Here is a 26619-nt window from a genome sequence, read left to right on the forward strand (position 1 = left end):
CGTCCTTCCTTAAATAAGGAGACCGATACAGTGCACAATACTCCAGATGTGGCCTCACCAATGCCCTCTACAACTGAAGCATAACCTCCCTACTTTTATATTCAATTCCCCTCACAATAAAAGATAACATTTCATTAGATTCCCTAATTACTTGCTGTATGCTTTCTGGCCTTTTGTGATTCATATTATATTTTCTCTTTCTTTATTAATTCTTGGTCCTCCTCTGCTGAATTCTAATATTCTTCCATTTCTCAGGATTATCTTTTTGGCAACTTTATCATCCTTTTCCTTTGATCTAATCCAATCTTTAACTTCTCTTGTTCTGCATGATGGATCACCTTTACTGCTGGATTTTTTGTGCCTGAAAGGAATGTAAATTTGTTGTGAATGATGTATCAATTCTTGCCCGCCCCCTGTCACAATCTACCTCAGCCAGTTTGTTGTCCACCTTCACAGTTTTCTTTTTTTAGATTAAAGACCTTAGTTTTGGATTGAACTGCATCATTTTCAAACTTAATCTAAAATATCTGCCATATTATGGTCACTCTTCCCGAAAGGCTCCTTTACAACAAGATTATTGATCAGCCCTTGCTCATTGCATGAGACTAAAATTGTCTTGTTGGTTCTTCAACATCCTGTCCTCGCAAACCACCTCATACACATTCCAGGAATTTACCCTCCAGAGCATTAGTGCTCTTAGATTTATCCAGTCCATGTGTTGATTGAAGTGTCCCGTGCTTACTGTATTGTCCCCGTTATATGCAGCTCTAATTTCCTGATTTATATCGTGCCTTACTTTACCACTATAGACTGTAAACAGCTCCTATCAATCTTTGCTGCCCTTTGCTGTTTCTTAGCTGCTACATCTGATTCTGAGTTTTCTCTCGTTAATGTACTGATCCCATCCTTTATTAACACATCCTTTTTCCTATCCTTCCCAAACGTTGAGGGTATCGTACTCTGGTGGTTTTAGTAGACTAGTGGTATCGCCCTCTGGTGTGATACAGAGCTGCTGATTGGAGCCTGGGCCAGGTTTGTGCCCACACTCTCTCATGTTATACTCCACCCATCACTGTCAGCCCAGCTACCTCTTACCCTCCAGCATCTCATTTTGTCCAAAACTCCAGAGAACAGATTTTTCTGTGTCCAACATTCCTGGAAATCAATTTGCTTATTTGCTGTTTTGCCTGAATATTTCTGCCAGGTTTCTGAAGCAGATTGCGTTCTTCGTCCCTCAGTTTTGGGATATTTAATCTCTGCTCTATCAGGGTTTGTTTGACTGCCCTTCTGGTTTGAATCTAGTTCAGGAGGATTGCTGGGTTTTCTCGAACTGAGACCAGTTACAGCTCCCTGATCGTGTCACCTGCACAGATTTTCAATTGAATAGTGCAATATCTCACTGTGTGACCATGGGGTCAGGATCTGATCTCCCGGTTACCTAACCTTCCTTCAATATTAACTTGATTAATCTATGTCCATTCTCAATTAGTTTTAAACTCACAATCTGCCCGGGTTCACCATCTTCTCCTTTATCACCTGAAGGTCCATCTTGTCCCTGTTGAGAAATATTAAGCAATGTCACCAGGGGTTTGTGCCTATTTCATCTCTTTTGAAGATAGTCAATGTATTAATCCTCTCACATTCAATCCAATCATATCTCCATCCAAAAGAACAAACCACTTTGCAATAATTAATACTATTTGACCCTGAGGTTCAGATCATTAGACATTCACATCAGAACAAGAGTTCACCAACCATGATATCCAATGAATGTAACATATTTAACTCGAGGGAATTGGATTAATACGCTGAAGATGTTTATCAGAAGATGTTCAATCGTTTATTTGACTAAATGGCAATAATCTATTCACCAGAACTACATTAACCTTACCGGGGGCCCAGCTTCACCGGGAGGTCCGGGGTCACCGGGGAAACCAACTGGTCCCTAAGAGAAGGGGAAGAAAGAGCAAAATATCAGTGTCAGGAGAGCGGAGTGATGAGAAGCAGAGACTCTACAGTTGGGACTGGTGTCTGGAGGAACCCAGGGTTGGTTGAAATCCTGTTGATTGTGACAGGGAAACAGCGCCAGTTACCCGGAGAAGGAGCTGAGTGATAACGCTGGATTGAAGAAAGTGAGGGTTCTGGGGCATGGGTCAGAGTTTTCATCTGTGTGGTGGGTAGCAGGAGTCCGGGTGGTTCCTGGCTCGGCCTGCCTGCCTTGGGGGTGGGCTGCGGGCTGATGACAGGCCAGCTGACTGGAAGGTAGCTCCAAGTGGGGTGTTTGTTGAAACATTCGTATACTCACAGGACTTCCCTTCGGACCATCATCACCGGGAGGACCTTTAGGACCTGGAGGTCCAGCCGAGCCAGATGGTCCAGATTCACCTTTCTCACCCCGTTCACCTTTAGGCCCCTGCGGAGGATTAAAAAATCTCTTTAGATGTATAGAATCAGGAAAACTGCAGATGGTGTAACTAACAATGGACAGGCCTGAATAATACTGAGGGAGTACCGCACTGTCAGAGGGTCAGTATTGAGGGAGTGTTGCACTGTCAGAGGGTCAGTACTGAGGGAGTGCTGCACTGTCAGAGGGTCAGTACTGAGGGAGTGCCGCACTGTCAGAGGGTCAGTACTGAGGGAGTGCTGCACTGTCAGTGGGTCAGTACTGAGGGAGTGCCGCACTGTCAGAGGGTCAGTGCTGAGGGAGTGCCGCACTGACAGAGGGTCAGTACCGAGGGAGTGCTGCACTGTCAGAGGGTCAGTACCGAGGGAGTGCTGCACTGTCAGAGGGTCAGTACTGAGGGAGTGCTGCACTGTCAGAGGGTCAGTACTGAGGGAGCGCCGCACTGTCAGAGGGTCAGTACTGAGGGAGTGCCGCACTGTCAGAGGGTCAGTACTGAGGGAGTGCCGCACTGTCAGAGGGTCAGTACTGAGGGAGTGCTACACTGTCAGAGGGTCAGTACTGAGGGAGTGCTGCACTGTCAGAGGGTCAGTACTGAGGGAGTGCCGCACTGTCAGAGGGTCAGTACTGAGGGAGTGCCGCACTGTCAGAGGGTCAATACTGAGGGAGTGCCTCACTGTCAGAGGGTCAGTACTGAGGGAGTGCTGCACTGTCAGAGGGTCAGTACTGAGGGAGTGCTGCACTGTCAGAGGGTCAGTACTGAGGGAGTGCTGCACTGTCAGAGGGTCAGTACTGAGGGAGTGCCGCACTGTCAGAGGGTCAGTACTGAGGGAGTGCCACACTGTCAAAGGGTCAGTACTGAGGGAGTGCCGCACTGTCAGAGGGTCAGTACTGAGGGAGTGCTGCACTGTCAGAGGGTCAGTACTGAGGAGCACAATCTTAGAGATGCTGTCTTTTAGATGACCGTTCTGTTTGTTGTCCTCTCTGAAGACATCCCACAGATGTATTTGAACTTGAATTCTGCCCAGTGTCCTGCCCAATAGTTATCCCTGAACCAACATTGGGCTGATATCACATTGCTGTTTGATGGATCTTGCTGTGCACTGACAGCTTGCCGCTTTTTTTAAAGTTACAGCTGGGCCTTCACAACTGGTGCAGGGAGGTCAGTGAGGTCCAGTGCTTGTGAACGACACTTGATAAATTAGGGAAAACTCGCAGGCTGGCAGCATGGAGGGAGAAACAGCGTTAACGCTTCTTCAGAGCTCGGGTCCAATGGATCTGAAATGTTAACTCTTCCTCTCCAGAAGGTGCCGGACCCTCGGAGATTATCCAGCATTCCCAGTTTATATTTCATATTTCCAGCATCTGCAGTATTTTGCTTTTAGTTTTCTCTTTATTCCCACCCCGGATCAGACCCTAACAGTGGCTGGGACACTGGACAGAAACCCTGATATTTTATTTTAATTTTGTCAGACTGTGAGGAAAGGATACCTCGCTCCAGGTGTGTTTTCGCAAAGAAATAGAAATATGGTTTATTAAAACAAACTATATTACTAACACAATATTAAAATATCTTTAACATCACACCAGGAAATAGCTGACAATTACCCCTTGAACAATGCTACTCAATACAGTGAATACCATACCCTTAAACTGCTATCTTTATTCCCATTTAAACAACAAGAAAAAATCCATCTCAGCTCTAAATCCATCTTAAATAGTAATGTCCCAGAGACTACTTGCTTTACAGAGATGTTCTTTGAGAAAGAGAACTGTTGACACTGCTTTGAAAAATGAAATGAAATTAAAATCGCTTATTGTCACGAGTAGGCTTCAATGAAGTTACTGTGAAAAGCCCCTAGTCGCCACATTCCGGCGCCTGTTCGGGGAGGCTGGTACGGGAATCGAACCGTGCTGCTGGCCTGCTTGGTCTGCTTTAAAAGCCAGCAATTTAGCCCAGTGAGTTGCAGAAAAGATCTGACTCCTGTCAGGCCCATGCTGAAACTCGGGCTGTAACTCCTCAAAGGTTGTTTCAGCTGGATTGTTTTAGCAACCCCTTGTCCTCAGACAAGTCTGCCCTGCTTTAAATACAGTTAATCTCTTTTAACTAACCTAGAGTGAGAACAAACTGTCATCTGAGCTTTAGCCAGATCAGAACTGAACTGAAAATGCTTTCTCAAAAAGCTTGATGACTTAGCTCCATATCATCTCACCAAGCTGAAAACTAATTAACTCCCCGGGGAATCCTCCGAATTAAAACAAAATTGCATCAGCTCATGCTTTACCGATAGCTAATTGCACCTCTGGCTCCTAAAAGCTTTGTTGTCTTTCGATCTGAGAATCTTTTCAAACATGATTTCAGCAGTCAAACACACTCTAACCCAGGTATTTAACCCTTACTCCACCAAATACTTGGAATAGAATAGAATAGAGGGGCTGGTTTAGCTCACTGGGCTAAATCGCTGGCTTTTAAAGCAGACCAAGCAGGCCAGCAGCACGGTTCGATTCCCTTACCAGCCTCCCCGGACAGGCGCCGGAATGTGGCAACTAGGGGCTTTTCACAGTAACTTCATTGAAGTCTACTCGTGACAATAAGCGATTTTCATTTCATTTCATCTGAAATTCCGACATTCCTCACATCTTTAATCAGAGTGTATACTTCACAGTTCTGCATCATGTAGCAAATTATCAAAGTGAATCATTTCAAATATAAAATCCATTTTATTTTACAGGGTCATCATTGGATGTGGAAATGGAGCTGGGACTGAGATTGCAGCCTGGAATTGTGGAGGAGGTCGCAGGGATGTCGTGCGGGGGAAGGGGAGGGATGGCGGGTTGGGATGGATGGGTGGAGATGGGGTTGGAGTGGGTGGGGGGGGGGAATTTAAGGGGGAGTGGATAAGGCTGGGTTTGAGGGGAGTGGGTGGGGCTGGGTTTGAGGGGAGTGGGTGGGGCTGGGGTTTGAGGGGCGTGGATGGGGTTGGGGTTTGAGGGGAGTGGGTGGGGCTGGGGTGTGAGGGATGTGGATGGGGCTGGGGTTTGAGGGGCGCGGATGGGGTTGGGGTTTGAGGGGAGTGGATGGGGCTGGGGTTTGAGGAGAGTGGATGGGGCTGGGGTTTGAGGGGAGTGGATGGGGCTGGGTTTGAGGGGAGTGGATGGGGCTGGGGTTTGATGGGAGTGGGTGGGGCTGGGGTGTGAGGGGAGTGGTGGGGCTGGGTTTGAGGGGAGTGGATAGGGCTGGGGTTTGAGGGGAGTGGGTGGGGCTGGGGTTTGAGGGGAGTGGGTGGGGCTGGGGTTTGAGGGGAGTGGGTGGGGCTGGGGTTTGAGGGGAGTGGGTGGGGCTGGGTTTGAGGGGAGTGGGTGCGGCTGGGCTGGGGTTTTGAGGGGAGTGGGTGGGGCTGGGTTTGAGGGGAGTGGGTGGGGCTGGGGTTTGAGGGGAGTGCGTGGGGCTGGGGTTTGAGGGGAGTGGATGAGGCTGGGGTTTGAGGGGAGTGGGTGGGGCTGGGGTTTGAGGGGAGTGGATGGGGCTGGGGTTGAGGGGAGTGGGTGGGCTGGGGTTTGAGGGGAGTGGATGGGGCTGGGGTTTGAGGGGAGTGGGTAGGGCTGGGTTTGAGGGGAGTGGGTGGGGCTGGGGTTTGCGGGGAGTGGGTGGGGCTGGGGTTTGAGGGGAGTGGGTGGGGCTGAGTTTGAGGAGAGTGGGTGGGGCTGGGGTTTGAGGGGAGTATAGGGAGGACGGGGATGTTATCGGCCATTTTGAGTGACTCATGAACAGAGCAATTCTACTGTGTTCAAACTCAACACAGCTCACCCTCCAGCGCCTCACCCTCCAGCGCCTCACCCTCCAGCGCCTCACCCTCCAGCGCCTCACCCTCCAGCGCCTCACCCTCCAGCGCCTCACCCTCCAGCGCCTCACCCTCCAGCGCCTCACCCTCCAGCGCCTCACCCTCCAGCGCCTCACCCTCCAGCGCCTCACCCTCCAGCGCCTCACCCTCCAGCGCCTCACCCTCCAGCGCCTCACCCTCCCGTACCTCACGCTAACAATACTCTGGCCTCATTTTGAACTCCCAATTTCCTTTCTGAAATGTGCTCATTTATCTGGTAAAAGGAAATGTTGCGGAAAACTGGGGCTGGGGCTGGAGGGGCAGTTGGGAGATGGAGGGGGTGTTGGATGGTGGAGGGGGAGTTGGGGGCTGGAGGGGCAGTTGGGAGGTGGAGGTGGTGTTGGGGGTGGAGGGGAGTGTCGGGGGTGCAGGGGGAGTTGGGGGTGCAGGGGAGTTGGGGGGTGCAGGGGGAGTTGGGGGGTGTTGGGGGTGGAGGGGGATTTTGGGGGGGTGTTGGGGGTGGAGGGGAGTTGGGGGGTGTTGGGGGTGGAGGGGGATTTTGGAGGGGTGTTGGGGGTGGAGGGGAGGTTGGGGGGGGTGTTGGGGGTGGAGGGGGATTTTGGGGGGTGTTGGGGGTGGAGGGGAGTTGGGGGGGTGCAGGGGGAGTTGGGTGCAGCGGTGTTGGATGGTGGAGGGGGAGTTGGGGATGCAGGGGGAGATGGGGGGGGTGTTGGGGGTGGAGGGGAGTGTCGGGGGAGTTGGGGGTGCAGGGGAGTTGGGGGTGGAGGGGGATTTTGGGGGGGTGTTGAGGGGTGTCGGGGGTGAAGGGGGAGTTGGGGGGTGCAGGGGGAGTTGGGGGGGGTATTGGGGGTGGAGGGGGATTTTGGGGGGTGTTGGGGGTGTCGGGGGTGAAGGGGGAGTTGGGGGGGTGTTGGGGGTGAAGGGGGAGTTGGGGGGGGTGTTGTGGGTGAAGGGGGAGTTGGGGGGTTGTTGGGGGGTGTCGGGGGTGAAGGGGCAGTTGGGGGGGTGTTGTGGGTGAAGGGGGAGTTGGGGGGGGGGTGTTGGGGGGTCGGGGGGGGTGTCGGGGGTGAAGGGGGAGTTGTGGGGGGGGGGGGGTGAATGGATTACAGATAACTGTGAGGGATAGACATTCTGCGACACAATCTATAACTCAGTAAAAGGCAGAGAGCAAGTACGTACCGGCATTCCCAAGTATCCTGGAGGTCCCGGGGCTCCGGCTTCTCCCGTATCACCCTGAAAGATAATCAGAGAGAAACTGAAAAGCAATATCACTGAGACACAACAGACAAGAACAAGGAGTTAGGAGATGGGATGTAAAGTTACCACTGGTACAGTGTCAGTAAAGCACTGGCTAACACTGGTACAGTGTTTGTAAAGCACTGGCTAACACTGGTACAGTGTTTGTAAAGCACTGGCTAACACTGGCACAGTGTTTGTGAAGCACTGGCTAACACTGGCACAGTGTCAGTAAAGCACTGGCTAGCACTGGCACAGTGTCTGTAAAGCACTGGCTAACACTGGCACAGTGTCAGTAAAGCACTGGCTAACACTGGCACAGTGTCAGTAAAGCACTGGCTAACACTGGCACAGTGTCAGTAAAGCACTGGCTAACACTGGCACAGTGTCAGTAAAGCACTGGCTAACACTGGCACAGTGTTTGTAAAGCACTGGCTAACACTGGTACAGTTTTTGTAAAGCACTGGCTAACACTGGCACAGTGTCTGTAAAGCACTGGCTAACACTGGCACAGTGTCAGTAAAGCACTGGCTAACACTGGCACAGTGTCAGTAAAGCACTGGCTAACACTGGCACAGTGTCAGTAAAGCACTGGCTAACACTGGCACAGTGTCTGTAAAGCACTGGCTAGCACTGGCACAGTGTCAGTAAAGCACTGGCTAACACTGGCACAGTGTCTGTAAAGCACTGGCTAACATTGGCACAGTGTCAGTAAAGCACTGGCTAACACTGGCGCAGTGTCAGTAAAGCACTGGCTAACACTGGTACAGTGTCAGTAAAGCACTGGCTAACACTGGCACAGTGTCTGTAAAGCACTGGCTAACACTGGCACAGTGTCAGTAAAGCACTGGCTAACATTGGCACAGTGTCTGTAAAGCACTGGCTAACACTGGCACAGTGTCTGTAAAGCACTGGCTAACACTGGCACAGTGTCAGTAAAGCACTGGCTAACACTGGCACAGTGTTTGTAAAGCACTGGCTAACACTGGCACAGTGTTTGTAAAGCACTGGCTAACACTGGCGCAGTGTCAGTAAAGCACTGGCTAACACTGGCACTGTGTTTGTAAAGCACTGGCTAACACTGGTGCAGTGTCAGTAAAGCACTGGCTAACACTGGCACAGTGTCAGTAAAGCACTGGCTAACACAGGCACAGTGTTTGTAAAGCACTGGCTAACACTGGTACAGTGTTTGTAAAGCACTGGCTAACACTGGTACAGTGTCAGTAAAGCACTGGCTAACACTGGCAGTGTTTGTAAAGCACTGGCTAACACTGGCACAGTGTCAGTAAAGCACTGGCTAACACTGGTACAGTGTCAGTAAAGCACTGGCTAACACTGGTACAGTGTTTGTAAAGCACTGGCTAACACTGGCACAGTGTCAGTAAAGCACTGGCTAACACTGGTACAGTGTTTGTAAAGCACTGGCTAACACTGGTGTTTGTACAACACTGGCTAACACTGGCACAGTGTTTGTAAAGCACTGGCTAACACTGGCACAGTGTCAGTAAAGCACTGGCTAACACTGGTACACAGAGAGAGGCTCAATGACTCCACTTGCTACGGATTCCATTGCTCGGGAAAAACTGCATCAGTTGACTTTGTGAGTCAGGGTCCCTGGGGGCAACGCTCAACACCAATACCTACCCCAGCGGTAAACATGACATTCCCAATCTGTTATTGAGACAGTGCTGCACTGTCAGAGGGTCAGTACTGAGGGAGTGCCGCACTGTCAGAGGGTCAGTACTGAGGGAGTGCCGCACTGTCAGAGGGGCAGTACTGAGGGAGTGCCGCACTGTCAGAGGGTCAGTACTGAGGGAGTGCCGCACTGTCAGAGGGGCAGTACTGAGGGAGTGCCGCACTGTCAGAGGGTCAGTACTGAGGGAGTGCCGCACTGTCAGAGGGTCAGTACTGAGGGAGTGCCGCACTGTCAGAGGGTCAGTACTGAGGGAGTGACATTTACATTACTTACATTTTTTAAAAAAAAGAGTACCCAATTCTTTTTTTTCAATTAAGGGGCAATTTAGTGTGGCCAATCCACCTACCCCTCACATCTTTGGGTTGTGGGGGTGAGACCCACACAGACATGGGGAGAATGTGCAAACTCCACACGGACAGTGACCCGGGGCCAGGGGCGAACCGGGTTCTTGGCTCGGTAAGACAGCAGTGCTAACCACTGTGCCATCTTCCTTCCATTTGCATTACAATGCAGATTAAAGTATGTTGTTATTATAATGCCCGAATAACTTAGAAGGCACATGGCACCAATTGCTTATTTGGCACATGGGTTCATTTATTAAGACGAGGCACATGAGAAGAGTTATATATTGGTGTAAAGTTAGATGACATCAGAGCTGTGTGTGTGTATGCTCTGCTCAAAACAAACGTGAAACTAGGACTGGATGTCATGACACATTTCCCTTCTAGTGATGTCATGCTGTAGGTATATTGTAGCCAAATATAGCCAACATTGACCCTAATTAATAGACATCCTATTAATGAAATCCTACATGAGTTGACCCCAAGTTAGTCCCCCACTGGGCAGTAATGTGAAATATTTCCAGAAAGACGCAGATTCTGAGAATTTTGAAGTGAATAAACTACCTTCTCGCCAACTGCTCCGGGATTCCCAATACCTCCAGAAGGACCTTGTGGACCCTGTGATACAAAAATACATTGGTGTTAAACAGAAGAGAGCAGGTTGGAGTTCACAGCTCCTTCCATAAACTGGCTTTGCTTCTTGAATTGTAATTTGTGGTTTAACTTTCCATCTCAAGTCAGTCTAATTAGATCCTTACAATCGCCAGTACAACTCACAAATAATAAGTGCAGCAAACAAGAGACACTCGTGGTTTACAGTGTCTCCCTGTACTTCAGAAGCCACATGCTTTTAGTCAGGATTTAGTCTGTGGATTTGATGTTTCCCTGTACGTTGGGATAATTGATTTTATTCCTGTCTACAGTCTCGCTGTCTTTCCTTTTACAGCTCACCAAGTAAAACAAATAGCTGTTGTGGTAACATAAGGCACTATGAGCATCACTGTCCCCATCAAACATTCCCTGGGCAGGTACAGCACGGGGTTAGATACAGAGTAAAGCTCCCTCTACACTGTCCCATCAAACACTCCCAGGGCAGGTACAGCACGGGGTTAGATACAGAGTAAAGCTCCCTCTACACTGTCCCCATCAAACACTCCCAGGACAGGTACAGCACGGGGTTAGATACAGAGTAAAGCTCCCTCTACACTGTCCCCATCAAACACTCCCATGACAGGTACAGCACGGGGTTAGATACAAAGTAAGTTCCCTCTACACTGTCCCCATCAAACCCTCCCAGGACAGATACAGCACGGGGTTAGATACAGAGTAAAGCTCCTTCTGCACTGTCCCCATCAAACACTCCCAGGACAGGTACAGCACGGGGTTAGATACAGAGTAAAGCTCCCTCTATACTGTCCCCATCAAACACTCCCAGGACAGGTACAGCACGGGGTTAGATACAGAGTAAAGCTCCCGATACACTGTCTCCATCAAACACTCCCAGGACAGGTACAGCACGGGGTTAGATACAGAGTAAAGCTGCCTCTACACTGTCCCCATCAAACACTCCCAGGACAGGTACAGCACGGGGTTAGATACAGAGTAAAGCTCCCTCTACACTGTCCCCATCAAACACTCCCAGGGCAGATACAGCATGGGGTTAGATACAGAGTAAAGCTCCCTCTACACTGTCCCTATCAAACACTCCCAGGACAGGTACAGCATGGGGTTAGATACAGAGTAAAGCTCCCGCTACACTGTCTCCATCAAACACTCCCAGGACAGGTACAGCACGGGGTTAGATACAGAGTAAAGCTCCGTCTACACTGTCCCCATCAAACACTCCCAGGACATGTACAGCACGGGGTTAGATACAGAGTAAAGCTCCCTCTACACTGTCCCCATCAAACACTCCCAGGACAGGGACAGCACGGGGTTAGATACAGAGGAAAGCTCCCTGTACACTGCCCAATATTGGAGTGCCTCATGATGTACCAGTTCCCGCTTCCAATATGAAGATTTCTGGTGATGTCCATTGGATGGTTTAAAGCTGTTTGTTTGACCTGTTGACTCTGGGCTTGTGCTGTCCAAGCTATTTGAGGAAGGGTTTGAGCAGATTGGACAGTTAAGTGAATTTATTGCCAAGTCGCAGAATTGTTGGGGTGCACAAGGAGACCATTTGGCACCATCGTGACTCTCCAAACAAGCATCATGGCTCAGTGAACTTTCCCCCTTGCCCCCTGCCATTTATTCAAATCATTTAATTCCCTCGCGAATGTTACGATTGAACCTGCATTCACCACACATCCAGGAAGCACATTCCAGACCCAAACACTCACCGTGTGAAAAAACTCCTCATTTTTGATCCTTTTACTAGGGGAGAAGCCCCCCCTGCCACCCACCCCATTCCCTCCATTCAGCCCTCTGACGATTTTGAAATCTCCTCTCTGTCTTCTTCTCTCCAAGGAGAACAGTCCCAATCTCTCCAATCTATCCTTCTATATCCACTCAGACTTATTGCCCAGATCTGCAGACTGCTGCATTTCCGCTCGCCTCTAATAGCGAGGCCAGAGCAAATGAGACACTTCACTAGCACATTTCCCGTTTTCCATCTTGAGGGATTTCCATTGCTCCACCATCGGTGATCCAGGATGCTGAGCTCTGGAATCCCATCGTAAACTTCACCACTTCTCTCTCCTTAAACCTCCCTCTTTGCTCAGCTGTTTAGTTTCCTGTCCGAACATCTCCCGATGTAAATTAGTCCCAATTTCCAAGCTGGATATTTGCTCGGTGCTCAGTAGAGGATGCAGGTTATTGTAAAACTAGATTGATGATCTCAGACAAGTCATTTAACACAATTTTGAGGCTGGTTCAAAAAGAATGTTCTAGGACGTAGGCGAGCTGAGTTTCCTGTGACTCAGCGTAACTATGGTTACAGAAGAGGATAAACTATTCAACGGAGGAATACTTACATCTGCTCCAGGAGCACCTGATGGCCCTCTGGGTCCTGGGGGGCCAGGTGGACCCTGGGAATAGAAACATTGGACAAGTCAATCGCATTATTGAACCCATTCACTGAACCTTAAATACTCCAAATTTAATGTGAAAGATAAGCCTCAGTAAGTTTAATGAAGCTTGTTATGCAAAAACACACTTACCATTGGTCCAACATCACCTGTTTCACCTTTCTCACCTGGTGGACCAGGTAATCCCTGGAAAAGATTTGAACATCCAACAGTTTATTATCTGAATATCTCCATCAAGGTAACAATCCTGCTGCCATTTCCCATGGGGAGTCGTTCCCCCCCTCTGCTCTTTCCCCATTGCCCTGAAACTTATCCTGTTTCCAATCCCCTTTTGAAAGTTCCTGTTGAATCTGCTCCCATCGCCCTTTCAGGCAGAACCTTCCAGATCACAACATCTCGCTGTGTGAAGAAATTCTAAACTCCTCCCCGGTTCTTCTGCCTATTCCCTTCAATCTGAATCCCTCTGATAACCGACTCTTCTGTTAGTGGAAAGAATTACTCTGTCAAACTCCTGTGCCATTTTGAACGCCTCGATTAAATCTCCCCTTAACCTTCTCCGCTCTGAGGAGAACGATCCCAGCTTCCCCAGTCTCTCCGCATTAACTGCACTCCCTTCAGCCCTGGGACATTCCAGTGAATCTCCTCCACCCCCTCTCCAAGGCCTTGACATACTTCCTAAAATGCAGGGCTGAGAATCGGACACAATTCCCCAGCTACGGTCCAACTAGTCATTTCTAAAGGTTCAGCAATAGCTTCCTTGTTTCCAATACTACGTTAACAAAGCCAATGATCATTTATGCTTTTTAACAGTTTTATGAAATTGTCTGTCACTTTTAAAGATTCATGTACATAAATCCCCAGGGTTCTCTGCTCGTCTTGAGTCCTTTAGTTTGTTTTGCCTCTCATTATAATTCCGACCAAAAGACTTTGCTCTTATCTCTTGAATCAGTGACCAGGATGTGCCACTCACAGTTCCGGCCACTAAACCCAACTGCACGCCAAATGTCAGATTTTAACATTCATTAATCTCCTGGAAAAATGTAAGTCATGTGCCATTTTTGATAGCTGTGTGAGTTAGCTGCTAGTTAGCTGCTAGTTATTTGTGACAGTTTTGCCCTCTGACTCTGGTGGTAATGGGTGAGGGTACAGGGCAGCTTTGACAGGTATCAGAGAAGGAACAGTACAGCCTGAATATCAAAACAACAGCACGAAACCGACGATTGATCCATGAAGCCTGTCGCAGTCAGTGTCTGATTGTTCATCAAAAATGTGCTGATTTGAATGATTCTGCAACCAAAGCAGCAACATTCGATTCTAGGTTTGGAAATGAATAGGCAGCTTGGAGAGACAAATAGACTGAAGACACAGAACGTAACTTACCTGGAGACCAACCGGACCAGGAGGTCCATGGAAGCCCCTTGGACCTTCATCACCTTTCTGGCCAAAGAGACCCTGTTGTCCTCTCGGACCAGGCTCACCATCAGCCCCCTGCAATACAAACATGGCAGATTGTCAGATTTCCTGCTAACAGACCCTTGGTGTACTGTAACAATGCGAGGGAATAACCACCATACTCACAGCTGGCCCCGGCTGTCCTATCGGGCCTTGAGGTCCTGAAGGACCAGGTGGACCCTGCAACAAAACAGCAGACAAACACCTTCAGTAAGAAGCATTGTATCCAGCAAACCCCGGACGCTGAGATCTCCGATTGGTGAAGAGTATTTGAACCGACAACAGCCAATAACATCATCTGTGGGCCTTCTGCAGCTCTTCAGAACAGCAGAGACCCACTGCAGATTCCACCCCCTCCCCGCAACCCAGCAGACCCCCCCCCCCCCACTCCGCTATTCCAGCAGACGCCCCCCCCCCCCTCCCCGTTCAGTCTCGGGCAACTTGGGGGCAAAATTCAGCTTCAGATACACAAGAAGTCTAAAGAGGGTGAAATCAGGCAGCCAAACAGAGCAGCAAGGTTGGATTTGACCCCCTTTGTTCTTTGATGGGGTGGGTCCTGAGCCACACTCAGCCCAGGCTGGAACCAGGGGAGCACGTTTCCAATTCTGTGCTGCACATAAAGCCTGCGGAATGGTGCCACTCTGCACTATTAAACATTCCTCCAGGGTCTTTGAGGAGGATTCTAATTGAATCAGGGTCAGTTCTCTAATGAAATGAAATGAAAATCGCTTATTGTCACAAGAAGGCTTCAAATGAAGTTACTGCGAAAAGCCCCTAGTCGCCACATTCTGGCACCTGTTCGAGGAAGCTGGTACGGGAATTGAACCGTGCTGCTGGTCTGCCTTGGTCTGCTTTAAAAGCCAGAGATTTAGCCCTGTGCTAAAGCAGCCCCTTAACCCTAAGAGCCAAAGGTTGTCCCTTTGTTTCTAAGAGTTGGACACAGATGTGGAGACAGCACGATGCAAACAGGACGTTCTCCATCTCGATCAGATCACCCATTTTCATCAGTTATGGATCTCATTTTCTCCTCAATATTGTCACATCATTCCATGGTGCTATCTCCCTATCTTAGTCCAGGTTGAGTGATGATGTTATGGAGCCACAAATCAGAGAGATGTTATACCATCCCAGCTGGCTGGGCTTACAAGTGCTGTCTGCCGTTCAGAGGGATTGTCTCTCATTTCAGGTAAGAAAGTCCTGGCTGCAAGCCCCACTCTAACCCGGACTGTCACTGCCAGTGCAGTGACTGAGGGAATGCTGCATTGCTGTAGCCCCTGTCTTTTGGATGGGACATTAAACTGAGGATCCATAGGTGGGTGTAAAAGATCCCACAGCCACTATTTTGAGTAAGCAGAGGCATCTGTCTGGTGTCTTGAGCCAATATTTATCCCTTAATCAACATCACCAAAACAGAGGGCGGAATTCTTCGACCCATCGCCGGGGGGCGGTGTGAATCCCGGCCCCCGCTGGCCACCGAATTCTCCGACACCAGAGATTTGGCGGGGGCAGGAATCGCGTCGGTCAGTGGCCGCTCACAGCGCCCCCCCCCCCCCCCCCGCCCCCGCCGATTCTCTGACCCGCGATGGGCCGAATTCCCGCCCAATCTTTGCCTGTCCCGCCGGCGTAAATTAGACTAGGTCACTTACTGGCAGGACCTGGCGGCGCGGGTAGGCTCCGGGGTCCTGGGGGGCGGGAGGGGCGCGGGGCGATCTGGCCCTGGGGGGTGCCCCCCTGGTGGCCTGGCTAGCAGTCAGGCCTGTGCCGTGGGGGCCCTCTTTTCCTATGCGCCGGCTGTGTCAGCCTCCACGATGGCTGACGCGTAGGTGAACACACTCTGCGCATGCGCGGGGATGACGTCAGCAGCCATTGACGCTCCCGCGCATGCGCGGACCTATGCCGGCCGCCGGAGTCCCTTCGGCCCTGGCTGGCGTGGTGCCAAAGTCCATCCACGTTGGCTGGCGGCCTAGCCCCTGAAGGTGTGGAGGATTCCTCGCCGGGTACAGGAGAATCCCGCCCAGAGGATCTGGTCATTATCATATTAATGTGTGTGGGATCTTGCAATGCTCATAGAGGCTGCTGTGTTTCCGACATAATAATAATCGCTTTTTGTCACGAGTGGGCTTCAATGAAGTTACTGTGAAAAGCCCCTAGTCGCCACATTCCGGCACCTGTTCAGGGAGGCTGGTGCGGGGATTGAACCTGCGCTGCTGGCATTGTTCTGCATTACAAGCCAGCTGTTTAGCCCACATTACAACTGTGACTCAACTTCATTGCCTGCAAAGCACTTTGCGACATCCTGAGGTTGTGAAAGGTGCTACAGAAATGCACGTTGTTGTTTTTGTCTTGTGCCTATCCTTGATCGAGGGACACACTGTACTGAACATTTTGGAAGAGGATTTTTCTGGCTAACGAAGCAGCTTCACCGAGTCTTACCTGCAGAGTGATCACTGCCAGAGAGAGCTGGCGTGCGGAGCACCGATATTAAAACATTGTCATTCTCCCGAATTAACAGTTAACAGGAGCTGAACAAACCCAGTCAGCAGATTGGTGGCCCCGGCTTTGAGTGAGGCCTCTCAGCGAATCAGACATTCTCCACATTGACGATTCTCACCTGTTCTCCCTTGTCCGCTTTACTCCCTTTTTGCCCGGGCTCGCCTGTTTCACCCTGATAGGACAAAGAGGCAAATGTCAAGGGTCATTGGTCCTGAAACAAAATCCACTTTACTATAACCTGTTACACTCTGCATCGCCCAACCATCCCACCCCGGCCCCACCCCCCCCCCCCGGCCCCCTCCCCCCCCCCCCCCCGCCCCCCCCCTCCCCCCGCACCCCCCCCCCCCCCCCCCCCCCCCCCCCCCCCCCCCCCCCCATCCCCCCCCCACCCCCCCCCACCCCCCCCCCCCCCCATTCTCCCCCACCCCCTGTGGATCCAGCTCCCCTCCCCCACTCCCCCTGGTACCCCGGTCCCACATTCTCCCCACTCCCTGTGGGATCCAGTCCCACATTCTCCCCACTCCCGTGTGGTAGCGAGGTCCACATTTCCCACTCTGTGGGATCAGTCCCACATTCTCCCCCTCCCGTGGTAGCGAGTTCCACATTTCCCACCTTGGGAGCGAGTCCCAATCTCCCACTCCCTGTGGGAGCGACTCCCACATTCTCCCCACTCCCTGTGGGAGCGAGTCCCACATTCTCCCCACTCCCTGTGGGAGCGAGTCCCACATTCTCCCCACTCCCTGTGGGAGCGAGTCCCACATTCTCCCCACTCCCTGTGGGAGCGAGTCCCACATTCTCCCCACTCCCTGTGGGAGCGAGTCCCACATTCTCCCCACTCCCTGTGGGAGCGAGTCCCACATTCTCCCCACTCCCTGTGGGAGCGAGTCCCACATTCTCCCCACTCCCTGTGGGAGCGAGTCCCACATTCTCCCGAGCGAGGCAGATCCTTGCCTCGAGGGCCAGTTGAGTATTCAGGCAGGAACTCAGTTTTGAGGTGAGAGCTCTGAAAACACTCCAGAGGCGACACAGAGAACAGAAGTTTCACCTGAATTCCGAAATCTCTGTCTCATTGGCCCTTATTTTTGGTCTCACTACAAGTGGAAACTTCTTTTTGATTTCGACCCTTTAAAAACTTTGTTCAGGTCACCCCTCCAACCTTCTCTTTTACAGAAAGGAACGGCAACTTGATCAGTCTGTCCTGACAGTTGGAACCTCTCACTTTGGTATCATCCTTGTAAATCTATTCTTTACCCTCTCCAGTGCCTCTATATCCTTTTAACAAGGCGGACCGGTATTGAAGCCAGTGCTCTAGGTTAGGTCTAATCAAGGCTCTACACACATTTAAAATAATTCCTGCTTTTTACAAATTCATCCTTCTGTAAATAAATCCCAATTTTTAATTTTTAGGACTTAATTCGCCTGCTTTGCTATTTTTTGTGAATCATCCAATTCTGATCTGCTCATTGTCTTCACACCTTGTCTCCATCTTCACCAGGTGGTCCTGATGATCCGGCTGGACCCGGGAGACCGACTGGGCCCTGGATTCCATCTCGACCTGCTGGTCCCTGAGGCCCCTTCTCACCCTGTAAGCGGAAGGAGAGAGGAACATTAAAGAATGGAGTCACTTAAATGTACAACCAAACCCAATATGTTCATTGCCATTTGAATGTCAATATGTTGCAGTTCTGTTCGATGAAGGACTCCAATTCCTTCACTCTCTCTGTCTGGTTTCCTGGATTTTTGACAGTTCATTAAAGGCCTCGGATGCTGGAAACCCTGATGATTGGTTACCTGCTGCTCAATGTCTGTATTTGCTATCTGTGTTCTCAGAAGTGAATCATCCCTCCAACTAGTTTGATGAACTAGCGAGGCAGATCCTTTTGGCAGTCCTTGCCTTGAGGGCCAGTTGAGTATTCAGGCAGGAACTCAGTTTTGAGGTGAGAGCTCTGAAAACACTCCAGAGGCGACACAGAGAACACCAGGGCTATGCATCAAACACGAGAGGAGACAGCACATAGTGGCTGGTACATTGTAAAAGCACATTGAGGGCGGGATTCTCCGCTATCCGGCGGGCGGTCTGTACCGGCGCCAAAGCGTGGCGTGAACCACTCCGGCGACGGGCTGCCCGGAAGGTGTGGAATCCTCCGGGATTTTTTCTCCGCGCTGGCCATGGTGGAGCTTTACACAGGCGGGCGCAGAGGGAAAGAGTGCCCCCACAGCACAGGTCTGCCCATAGATCGGTGGGCCCCGATCACGGGCCAGGCCACCAGATCCCCCCCCCCCCCGAGGACTCCGCAGGCCGTCCGCAGAGCCAGGTCCCACCGGTAAGAACCTTCTGTAATTTACGCTGGTGGGACTGGCCGAAAATGGGCAGCCGCTTGGCCCATCGCGGGGCGGGGAATCGCCGAAGGGGCCGCTGCTAACGGCCCCCGACCAGTGTGGCGCGATTCCCGCCCTCGCCAAAAAACTGGCGGCAGAGACTTTGGCAGCCGGCGTTGGGGTGGGATTCACCGCCGCCCCCTCGGTGATTCCCCAGCCAGGTGGGGGGTCGGAGAATCCAGCCCTAACAGTTTATAGAGAATGAGTGAATTGGCGTTGCATTCACAGCAAAGTAAGGGAGAATACACACAATGGCTATAGATTGAATCAGAAGAAGCTGTACTTACAGGGGCTCCTTTTTCACCAGAAGGGCCTGGAGGACCTTGAGGCCCAGGTCGCCCTGGGAGTCCAATCGGCCCGGCTGGCCCAGCCTTCCACGGTCACCTGGTGATCCCTTTGAGGAAGGAAAACAAATTATCATTAAAGGTTAAAATGAAAATGTCACCTGCAATCCTGGACTTTAGGGATAATTAACTATCTCAGGAGGGACACACTGATTTTAAACACGTTCGGAATTGGCTGTTCGGCCCTGGGATGGGCAATGGGCTGACAAGGAGGGGTTTCAGGGTGAGGCTGACAAGGAGGGGTTTCAGGGTGAGGGACATTGACCCTGGGTCACCCAGTCTGTCAGCCCGTCCTTAACAGCAGAAACCTGAATTTTATGCTTTGAATTCTCACATTCTGTGATCTGTGCCTTTTACAGTGAGCGGTGCCCTATCCTGGCCCAGGCTAAGGACTGACCGGCCATCACTCCCTCCCTTCCCCAAACACAGAGGGCTGTTTTCTGAGGGAAGGTTTGAGTGCTCCAGCCGGCCTCAGTGGGATTTCCAGCCCTCCACAGCTGCGAGATCATCCTGTCCTGCCAACGGTGACCCCCCTCCCACCCCGGGTTGCCTGGCAATGGAGGATGCGAACAACAGAAAACCCCATTGACAGCGGCGAGGCCAGAAGATCACGCCATCGGCCAATAGTGAGCTGCCTCTGCTGCCACATTCCATCCCGCGGGGGTGGGCAAGGGGAAATCCCACCCCAATGTGGATCCGTGTTCCCATCATTCCACAGGAACCCAGGACGTGTTGGCATTGCCTAATGTTTCTGAAAGACAGCTAGTGTGTCTCTTCACATTAATATCGAAACTCCTTCATTCAAACCTCTCTCACTGTCACATGGGGAAATGTTCCAATTGTAAATCCTTGGGCTGGTGCTTGTCCTTTGGGACTGGACATTGGAAATTCACAAATCTCGGCCGACATTTTGCCCAGTCGGTGCTGTGGTGCAAAATCTCGCAAGAGGCTAAAAACGAGACTCTCCCTGGTGGGATCTCCCGACGCGATTGCCCCCCCTTCCCCAACAGTCACCCAGCCAGGTCCACGCCCAGGAAGGTGAATGAAAATCGCTTATTGTCACGAGTAGGCTTCAATGAAGTTACTGTGAAAAGCCCCTAGTCGCCACATTCCGGCGCCTGTTCGGGGAGGCTGGTACGGGAATCGAACCTGCGCTGCTGGCCTGCCTTGGTCTGCTTTCAAAGCCAGCGATTTAGCCCAGTGTGCTAAACCAGCCCCTCAAGTCAGGAACTGCTGGAAATTACGCGAGTAAAGCTGCTTTTGATAAAAAACCCGGATGTTTTCGCCCATCATCTGTGATAGGCTGTCCAAAGACATTCGGAAACACGGGTTGTGGGTTATTTGCTGATACATTTACAGGTGGAGGTTTGGTGGAATGAATGAGGAATCAGGAACCTACATCCCTCCGCACTTAGAAAAGCACTTCCCAGAATTAGCCCTGTGACTGAATCCAGGCGTCAATCCTCCCAGATCAACCTGCAGCCTCCAGCAATTAAAGATAAATCTCCCACACAGGTGTGCATTTCTCAAGTTTATTATCTCTTTTGTTTATAAAAATATTGAAGTTGGTGGGACTAAAATCCTGTTTGAGCCGCAGGTTGATGGTGGGGAGGGGTCAGGGGGTTGGAGGTCATGTGAAGGAGCAGGTCCAATCAGAGTTGACAACACTAATTCTTGAACATTTGTTTGTCCTCTCGATGTTTCTCACTTACCAAGGGCCCGGGCGGTCCTGGAGGACCTTCGCTGCCTTTCAAACCGATCTGACCCTGTCCACAGAGGAGAAATAACAATCAGTGTCAAGTCCACTAAATATAAGAACAGAATAGGAAAAAGGAGGAGAGGTTATTTTGCCCCTCGAGCCTGTTCAATAATTCAATGAGATCGTGGTTGGTCTTTAATCTCAATCCTGCTTTCCCACATCGCTCAAGATCAACAGAAAGATCGATTGCTGGCTTACACTCACAGACTTGGGGCAGAACCATAGAATCCCTGCAGTGCAGAAGGAGGCCGTAAGGCCCATCGAATCTCTACCGGCCCTTAGAAAGAGTCCTCCATCTAGGCCCAATCTCCCACCATATCAGGGTCAATTTCACATGGCCAATCCACCTAACCTGCACATCGTTCCACCTTGCAAGGAAACCGGAGCAGCCGGAAGAAACCCACGCAGGCACGGCAAAATGTGTAAACTCCACACAGACAGTGACCCGAAGCCGGAATTGAACCCGGGTCCCTGGTGCTGTGAGGCAGCAGTGCTAATTGCTGTAACACCGTGCTGTCCGGGGTCCCTGGCGCTGTGAGGCAGTAGTGCTAATTGCTGTAACACCGTGCTGTCCCGGGCGCTGTGAGGCAGCAGTGCTAATTGCTGTAACACCGTGCTGTCCCGGGTCCCTGGCGCTGTGAGGCAGCAGTGCTAATTGCTGTAACACCGTGCTGTCCCGGGTCCCTGGCGCTGTGATGCAGCAGTGCTAATTGCTGTAACACCGTGCTGTCCGGGGTCCCTGGCGCTGTGAGGCAGTAGTGCTAATTGCTGTAACACTGTTGTCCTGGGTCCCTGGCGCTGTGAGGCAGCAGTGCTAACCGCTGTAACACTGTTGTCCTGGGTCCCTGGCGCTGTGAGGCAGCAGTGCTAATTGCTGTAACACCGTGCTGTCCCGGGTCCCTGGCGCTGTGAGGCAGTAGTGCTAATTGCTGTAACACTGTTGTCCTGGGTCCCTGGCGCTGTGAGGCAGTAGTGCTAATTGCTGTAACACTGTTGTCCTGGGTCCCTGGCGCTGTGAGGCAGTAGTGCTAACCGCTGTGCAGCCGTACTGTCCACGTAATGCCTTTAATCTGCTCTGCCTCATTTTGAGCCTGTGAACATGGGTGCATTGTTACCGGGCACGGGTTAAACCATCCCCCGGATCTTGGAACCGCGACATTAACATGTTATTCACTCGGCAGTAGCTGCAGCTCCTTATACAGACAAAGGTCTTTGCCCAGACTATTCTGCACAAGTGACTGAAACTCTGGGGAAATTCACCCCCACAGTCAGCAACCAGGAATCTCTCAGAGGGGTTTTGTCCACTTAGAATGATTAACGAGAGGAAATGTTTTCCACATAGGTCCATTGTCCCACCTTTACTCATTTACAGCATTACCTCACCACCCTCTCTCAGCTACAGCACACAGCACAGCCTATTCCCACCCAGAAAACACACTGGGAAATATTTATCAAATTTAATTTTAAAAGCTATTATGGATCTTGTTTGTCGCAGGATTTCTGATTGGTCATCACGTGTTCAAAACCCACTGTTTATAAATAAATTATCAGTATCTAACCCCGTGCTGTACCTGTCCTGGGAGTGTTTGATGGGGACAGTGTAGAGGGAGCTTTACTCTGTATCTAACCCCGTGCTGTACCTGGCCTGGGAGTGTTTGATGGGGACAGTGTAGAGGGAGCTTTACTCTGTATCTAACCCCGTGCTGTACCTGTCCTGGGAGTGTTTGATGGGGACAGTGTAGAGGGAGCTTTACTCTGTATCTAACCCCGTGCTGTACCTGTCCTGGGAGTGTTTGATGGGGACAGTGTAGAGGGAGCTTTACTCTGTATCTAACCCCGGGCTGTACCTGTCCTGGGAGTGTTTGATGGGGACAGTGTAGAGGGAGCTTTACTCTGTTTGATGCCTATGGTGCTGGTTATAAGAACATAAGAACTAGGAGTAGGAGTAGGCCATCTGGCCCCTCGAGCCTGCTCCGCCATTCAATGAGATCATGGCTGATTTTTTGTGGACTCAGCTCCACTTTCCGGCCCGAACACCATAACCCTTAATCCCTTTATTCTTCAAAAAACTATCTATCTTTACCTTAAAAACATGTAATGAAGGAGCCTCAACTGCTTCACTGTTCACTTATTTGACGCTGACATTTGGTTACCTAATTTGACAAACTCTATTAGAACTCACTTTACACTATCTCACAGAACATTTAATGAGATAATTGTTGGTGAAACAATCTTGGCGATGGAGGAATGAAGGTTTTTCCGCCATACTTACGAGAGGTCCAGGGAGCCCACGCTCACCAGTGAATCCGCGGAGGCCGGGTGGGCCGTCCTTCCCAGAGGGACCCGCAGGACCAGGATCACCCTGGAGAGAAGTGAAAACGAAGAGTAAATATGATAACAAACCAATCAACAGGTAAGGAACTCCCACAGGAAACTCAGGAGCTCCCAGAAGATCCAAACCAAACCATTGTATATGAAAAAATGACCTTGTTCTTTTTTTTGTTTCTCTCCAAAAATTTAAACCAGAGACAAGACAACAAAATCTACACCGACAGGCTATCGCAATACTGAACTACCCAACACTGTCAGAGGGTCAGTACCGAGGGAGCGCCGCACTGTCAGAGGGTCAGTACTGAGGGAGTGCTGCACTGTCAGAGGGTCAGTACTGAGGGAGTGCTGCACTGTCAGAGGGTCAGTACTGAGGGAGTGCCGCACTGTCAGAGGGTCAGTACTGAGGGAGTGCCGCACTGTCAGAGGGTCAGTACTGAGGGAGAACCGCACTGTCAGAGGGTCAGTACTGAGGGAGTGCTGCACTGTCAGAGGGTCAGTACTGAGGGAGTGCCGCACTGTCAGAGGGTCAGTACTGAGGGAGTGCCGCACTGTCAGAGAGTCAGTACTGAGGGAGTGCTGCACTGTCAGAGGGTCAGTACTGAGGGAGTGCTGCACTGTCAGAGGGTCAGTACTGAGGGAGTGCTGCACTGTCAGAGGGTCAGTACTGAGGGAGTGCTGCACTGTCAGAGGGTCAGTACTGAGGGAGTGCCGCACTGTCAGAGGGTCAGTACTGAGGGAGTGCTGCACTGTCAGAGGGTCAGTACTGAGGGAGTGCTGCACTGTTGATGGAGCTGCCAATCAGATAGGGTGTTTATGTGTGTGGATATCAGAGATCCCATCACATTGAGTCCAGGAAGAGCCGGAGCATTCTCCCCCTGCCCTGGGGCCAGTACTTATCCCTGTTTTCACTCCTCTCTGCTGTAAACCTCAGCTCCTGTGGCAATAGATACAAAATGTTTGTTTGAACATCAATGTAATTCTCTGAAAGCACATTCTAATTTCTCCTGTTTGCCGCGAAGGGGCTCATTTTACTTCTGCTAAACTCTGCATACTTGTAAAATTTCAGTTTCAGTTTCTTGTCATCTCACTCAGATTCTATTTCCTTCCTTTTCATCAATTTCTTGTTCATCCTTTGCTGTTTTTAAAAATCCTCTCAGTCCTCAGCGATAACAAAATTTATATCATTTCATCTGGAGAAATGTCCTGATTGAAGCCTCATTAAAGAGAATTTGATGAGGAGCCGTTCAGGGCAGGTGACTCGGTTGTAGGTTTTAAGAATAATTTCTATGAACGGGAGGGTGGGGAGAGGTTTGAGAGGGAATTCCAGAGCTCGGGGCTGTGCAGATAGCACGGCCGCCAGTGGGAATTGGGCAAGTGCAGAAATCTCAGAGTATTGTAGGAGGTTACAGTGATAGGGAAGCACAAGTGGATAGCACTGTGGCTTCACAGTGCCAGGTCCCAGGTTCAATTCCCCGCTGGGTCACTGTCTGTGCGGAGTCTGTACTTTCTCCCTGTGTCTGTGTGGGTTTCCTCCGGGTGCTCCGGTTTCCCCCCACAATCTAAGATGTGCAGGTTAGGTGGATTGGCCAGGCTAAATTGCCCTTAGTGTCCAAAAAAAGGTTAGGAGAGGTTATTGGGTTACGGGGATAGGGTGGAAATGAGGGCTTAAGTGGGTCAGTGCAGACTTGATGGACCAAATGGTCTCCTTCTGCACGGTATGTTCTATGACAGAGAGGGTTGTTGGTGTTGGAGAAATTTGCAGAGATAGGGAGGATTTGGGGGCTGGAGGAGGCTGCAGAGATGGTAAGGGTTGGGGTTGGAGGAGATTACAGACAAAGGCAGGGTTGGGTTGGAGGAGGTTACAGATAGGGAGGGTTGTTGGGTTTGGAGGAGGTTACAGAGATAGGGAGGGTTGTAAGGGCCGGAGGAGGTTACAGAGATAGGGAAGGCTGTTGAATTTGGAGGATGTTACAAATAGGGGGGGTTGTTGGGTTGGGAAAGGGTTACAGATATAGGGTGGATTTTTGGGGCTTGAGGAGGTTACAGAGATAGGGAGGCTTGTTGGGGCCGGAGGATGCTACAGAGATAGGGAGAGGTGAGGCTATGGAAATACTTGATTAGGAGGATGAGAATCTGAATTTGAGGATGTGACCAGTTGAATTGGATGTGGTGCAGGTTGGGATATGTGCTAAATATTGTACTCATTATCATTAATCATTCCAGTAACTCACAGTACACCAGCAAGTCCGCGGTCTCCAAACTGTCACAAAGTATGGGGGTCATACCTCAAACACTCACCTTTGAACCTTCTTTTCCAGCAGAACCTGGCAGACCTTGTTCTCCAGGGGGCCCAGGGGGCCCTGGGTGACCACGTTCCCCAAGTGGACCTGTCTCTCCTGTGGGACCCTGGCAGGGAAAACAGCCACCAGCACAGTGAGACACACAGCCAACCCTGAGAAACCTCCATCTCCATGCTAACCTTCCATCCCCAACTCCCATCTCTTCCCATGGAAACTGCTGTCAGATGTTTGTTGAATCTACAGGCTGGAAAAATCCACGTTCACTTTATCAAGATGGGCCTTTTTTGTTGAAGAATTTGTGGTGAGATTGATCCTGATTATTTGAATTATCACATGAGAGGGAATGGATGCTTCCTGAATAAGGGGATCGGATTTCCCTTGCCTCTTGTTTGATGTTTAAAGTAATCTGGACAAAAACCTTTAAAACACAGACAAACTGAATTCTTATCTCTGAGAGGGTGGGTGAGTCTCTGGAACTCACTTGTTGAAAAGGTGGTGGAAGTAGAGTCTGAATACCTTTAAGATAGAACTGGGTAGATTCTTGGGAAGCAAGGAGGTGATAGGATATTGGGATACAGATTTGAGGCGACTATCAGGTCAGTGATGACCACATGTCTGTGGGAAACTAATTGCTTCTGGGGGAGCTAATTGCTGCTCCTTCTATAGACACAGGAGTGGGTCCGTCAAACAACGGGAATCAGAGACAAGTCCCAACACAGAAACTGAGCAACAGCACAAACGTTCAGAATCTCCACATCCAAAGGTAAATATGAATCTCAACTTTTACTTTGTGATTATTTAGAGTTTCTGAAAAGAATTTTGAATGATTCTGTACTCACCTGTGGACCAACTACACCAGGAGGACCAGGTGGCCCGGTTTTCCCCTGGAAACCCTGTGTGCAGAAGGATATCAGTTAGTTACAAAGTGAGATTTCATCAGTAATCAACCTCAACGAGGGGGAGAAGGAGGAATCGACTCAGAGTCACTGCAGCACGTGAGTAGTTTCACAGGATGAGAC

At 50.6% G+C, this 26619-nt stretch overlaps 1 protein-coding gene across 1 annotated transcript in view; it reads right to left on the reverse strand.

Annotated features, from left to right (window-relative positions):
• The window catches only part of LOC119955446 (collagen alpha-1(V) chain-like), a 111198-nt gene that overhangs the window by 49178 nt on the left and 35401 nt on the right, over window positions 1–26619 (reverse strand). Inside the window, 17 exon segments of the mRNA XM_038781628.1 lie at window positions 1502–1555; window positions 1892–1945; window positions 2306–2413; window positions 7423–7476; window positions 10081–10134; window positions 12489–12542; window positions 12675–12728; window positions 13923–14030; window positions 14121–14174; window positions 16606–16659; window positions 17963–18070; window positions 19154–19239; window positions 19242–19260; window positions 20923–20976; window positions 23242–23331; window positions 25599–25706; window positions 26440–26493. Of these exon segments, the coding sequence (XP_038637556.1) occupies window positions 1502–1555; window positions 1892–1945; window positions 2306–2413; window positions 7423–7476; window positions 10081–10134; window positions 12489–12542; window positions 12675–12728; window positions 13923–14030; window positions 14121–14174; window positions 16606–16659; window positions 17963–18070; window positions 19154–19239; window positions 19242–19260; window positions 20923–20976; window positions 23242–23331; window positions 25599–25706; window positions 26440–26493 (1167 nt within the window).

The sequence above is a fragment of the Scyliorhinus canicula genome, chromosome 21, assembly GCF_902713615.1.
Source record: "Scyliorhinus canicula chromosome 21, sScyCan1.1, whole genome shotgun sequence".
NCBI classification, from domain to species: Eukaryota; Metazoa; Chordata; class Chondrichthyes; order Carcharhiniformes; family Scyliorhinidae; genus Scyliorhinus; species Scyliorhinus canicula.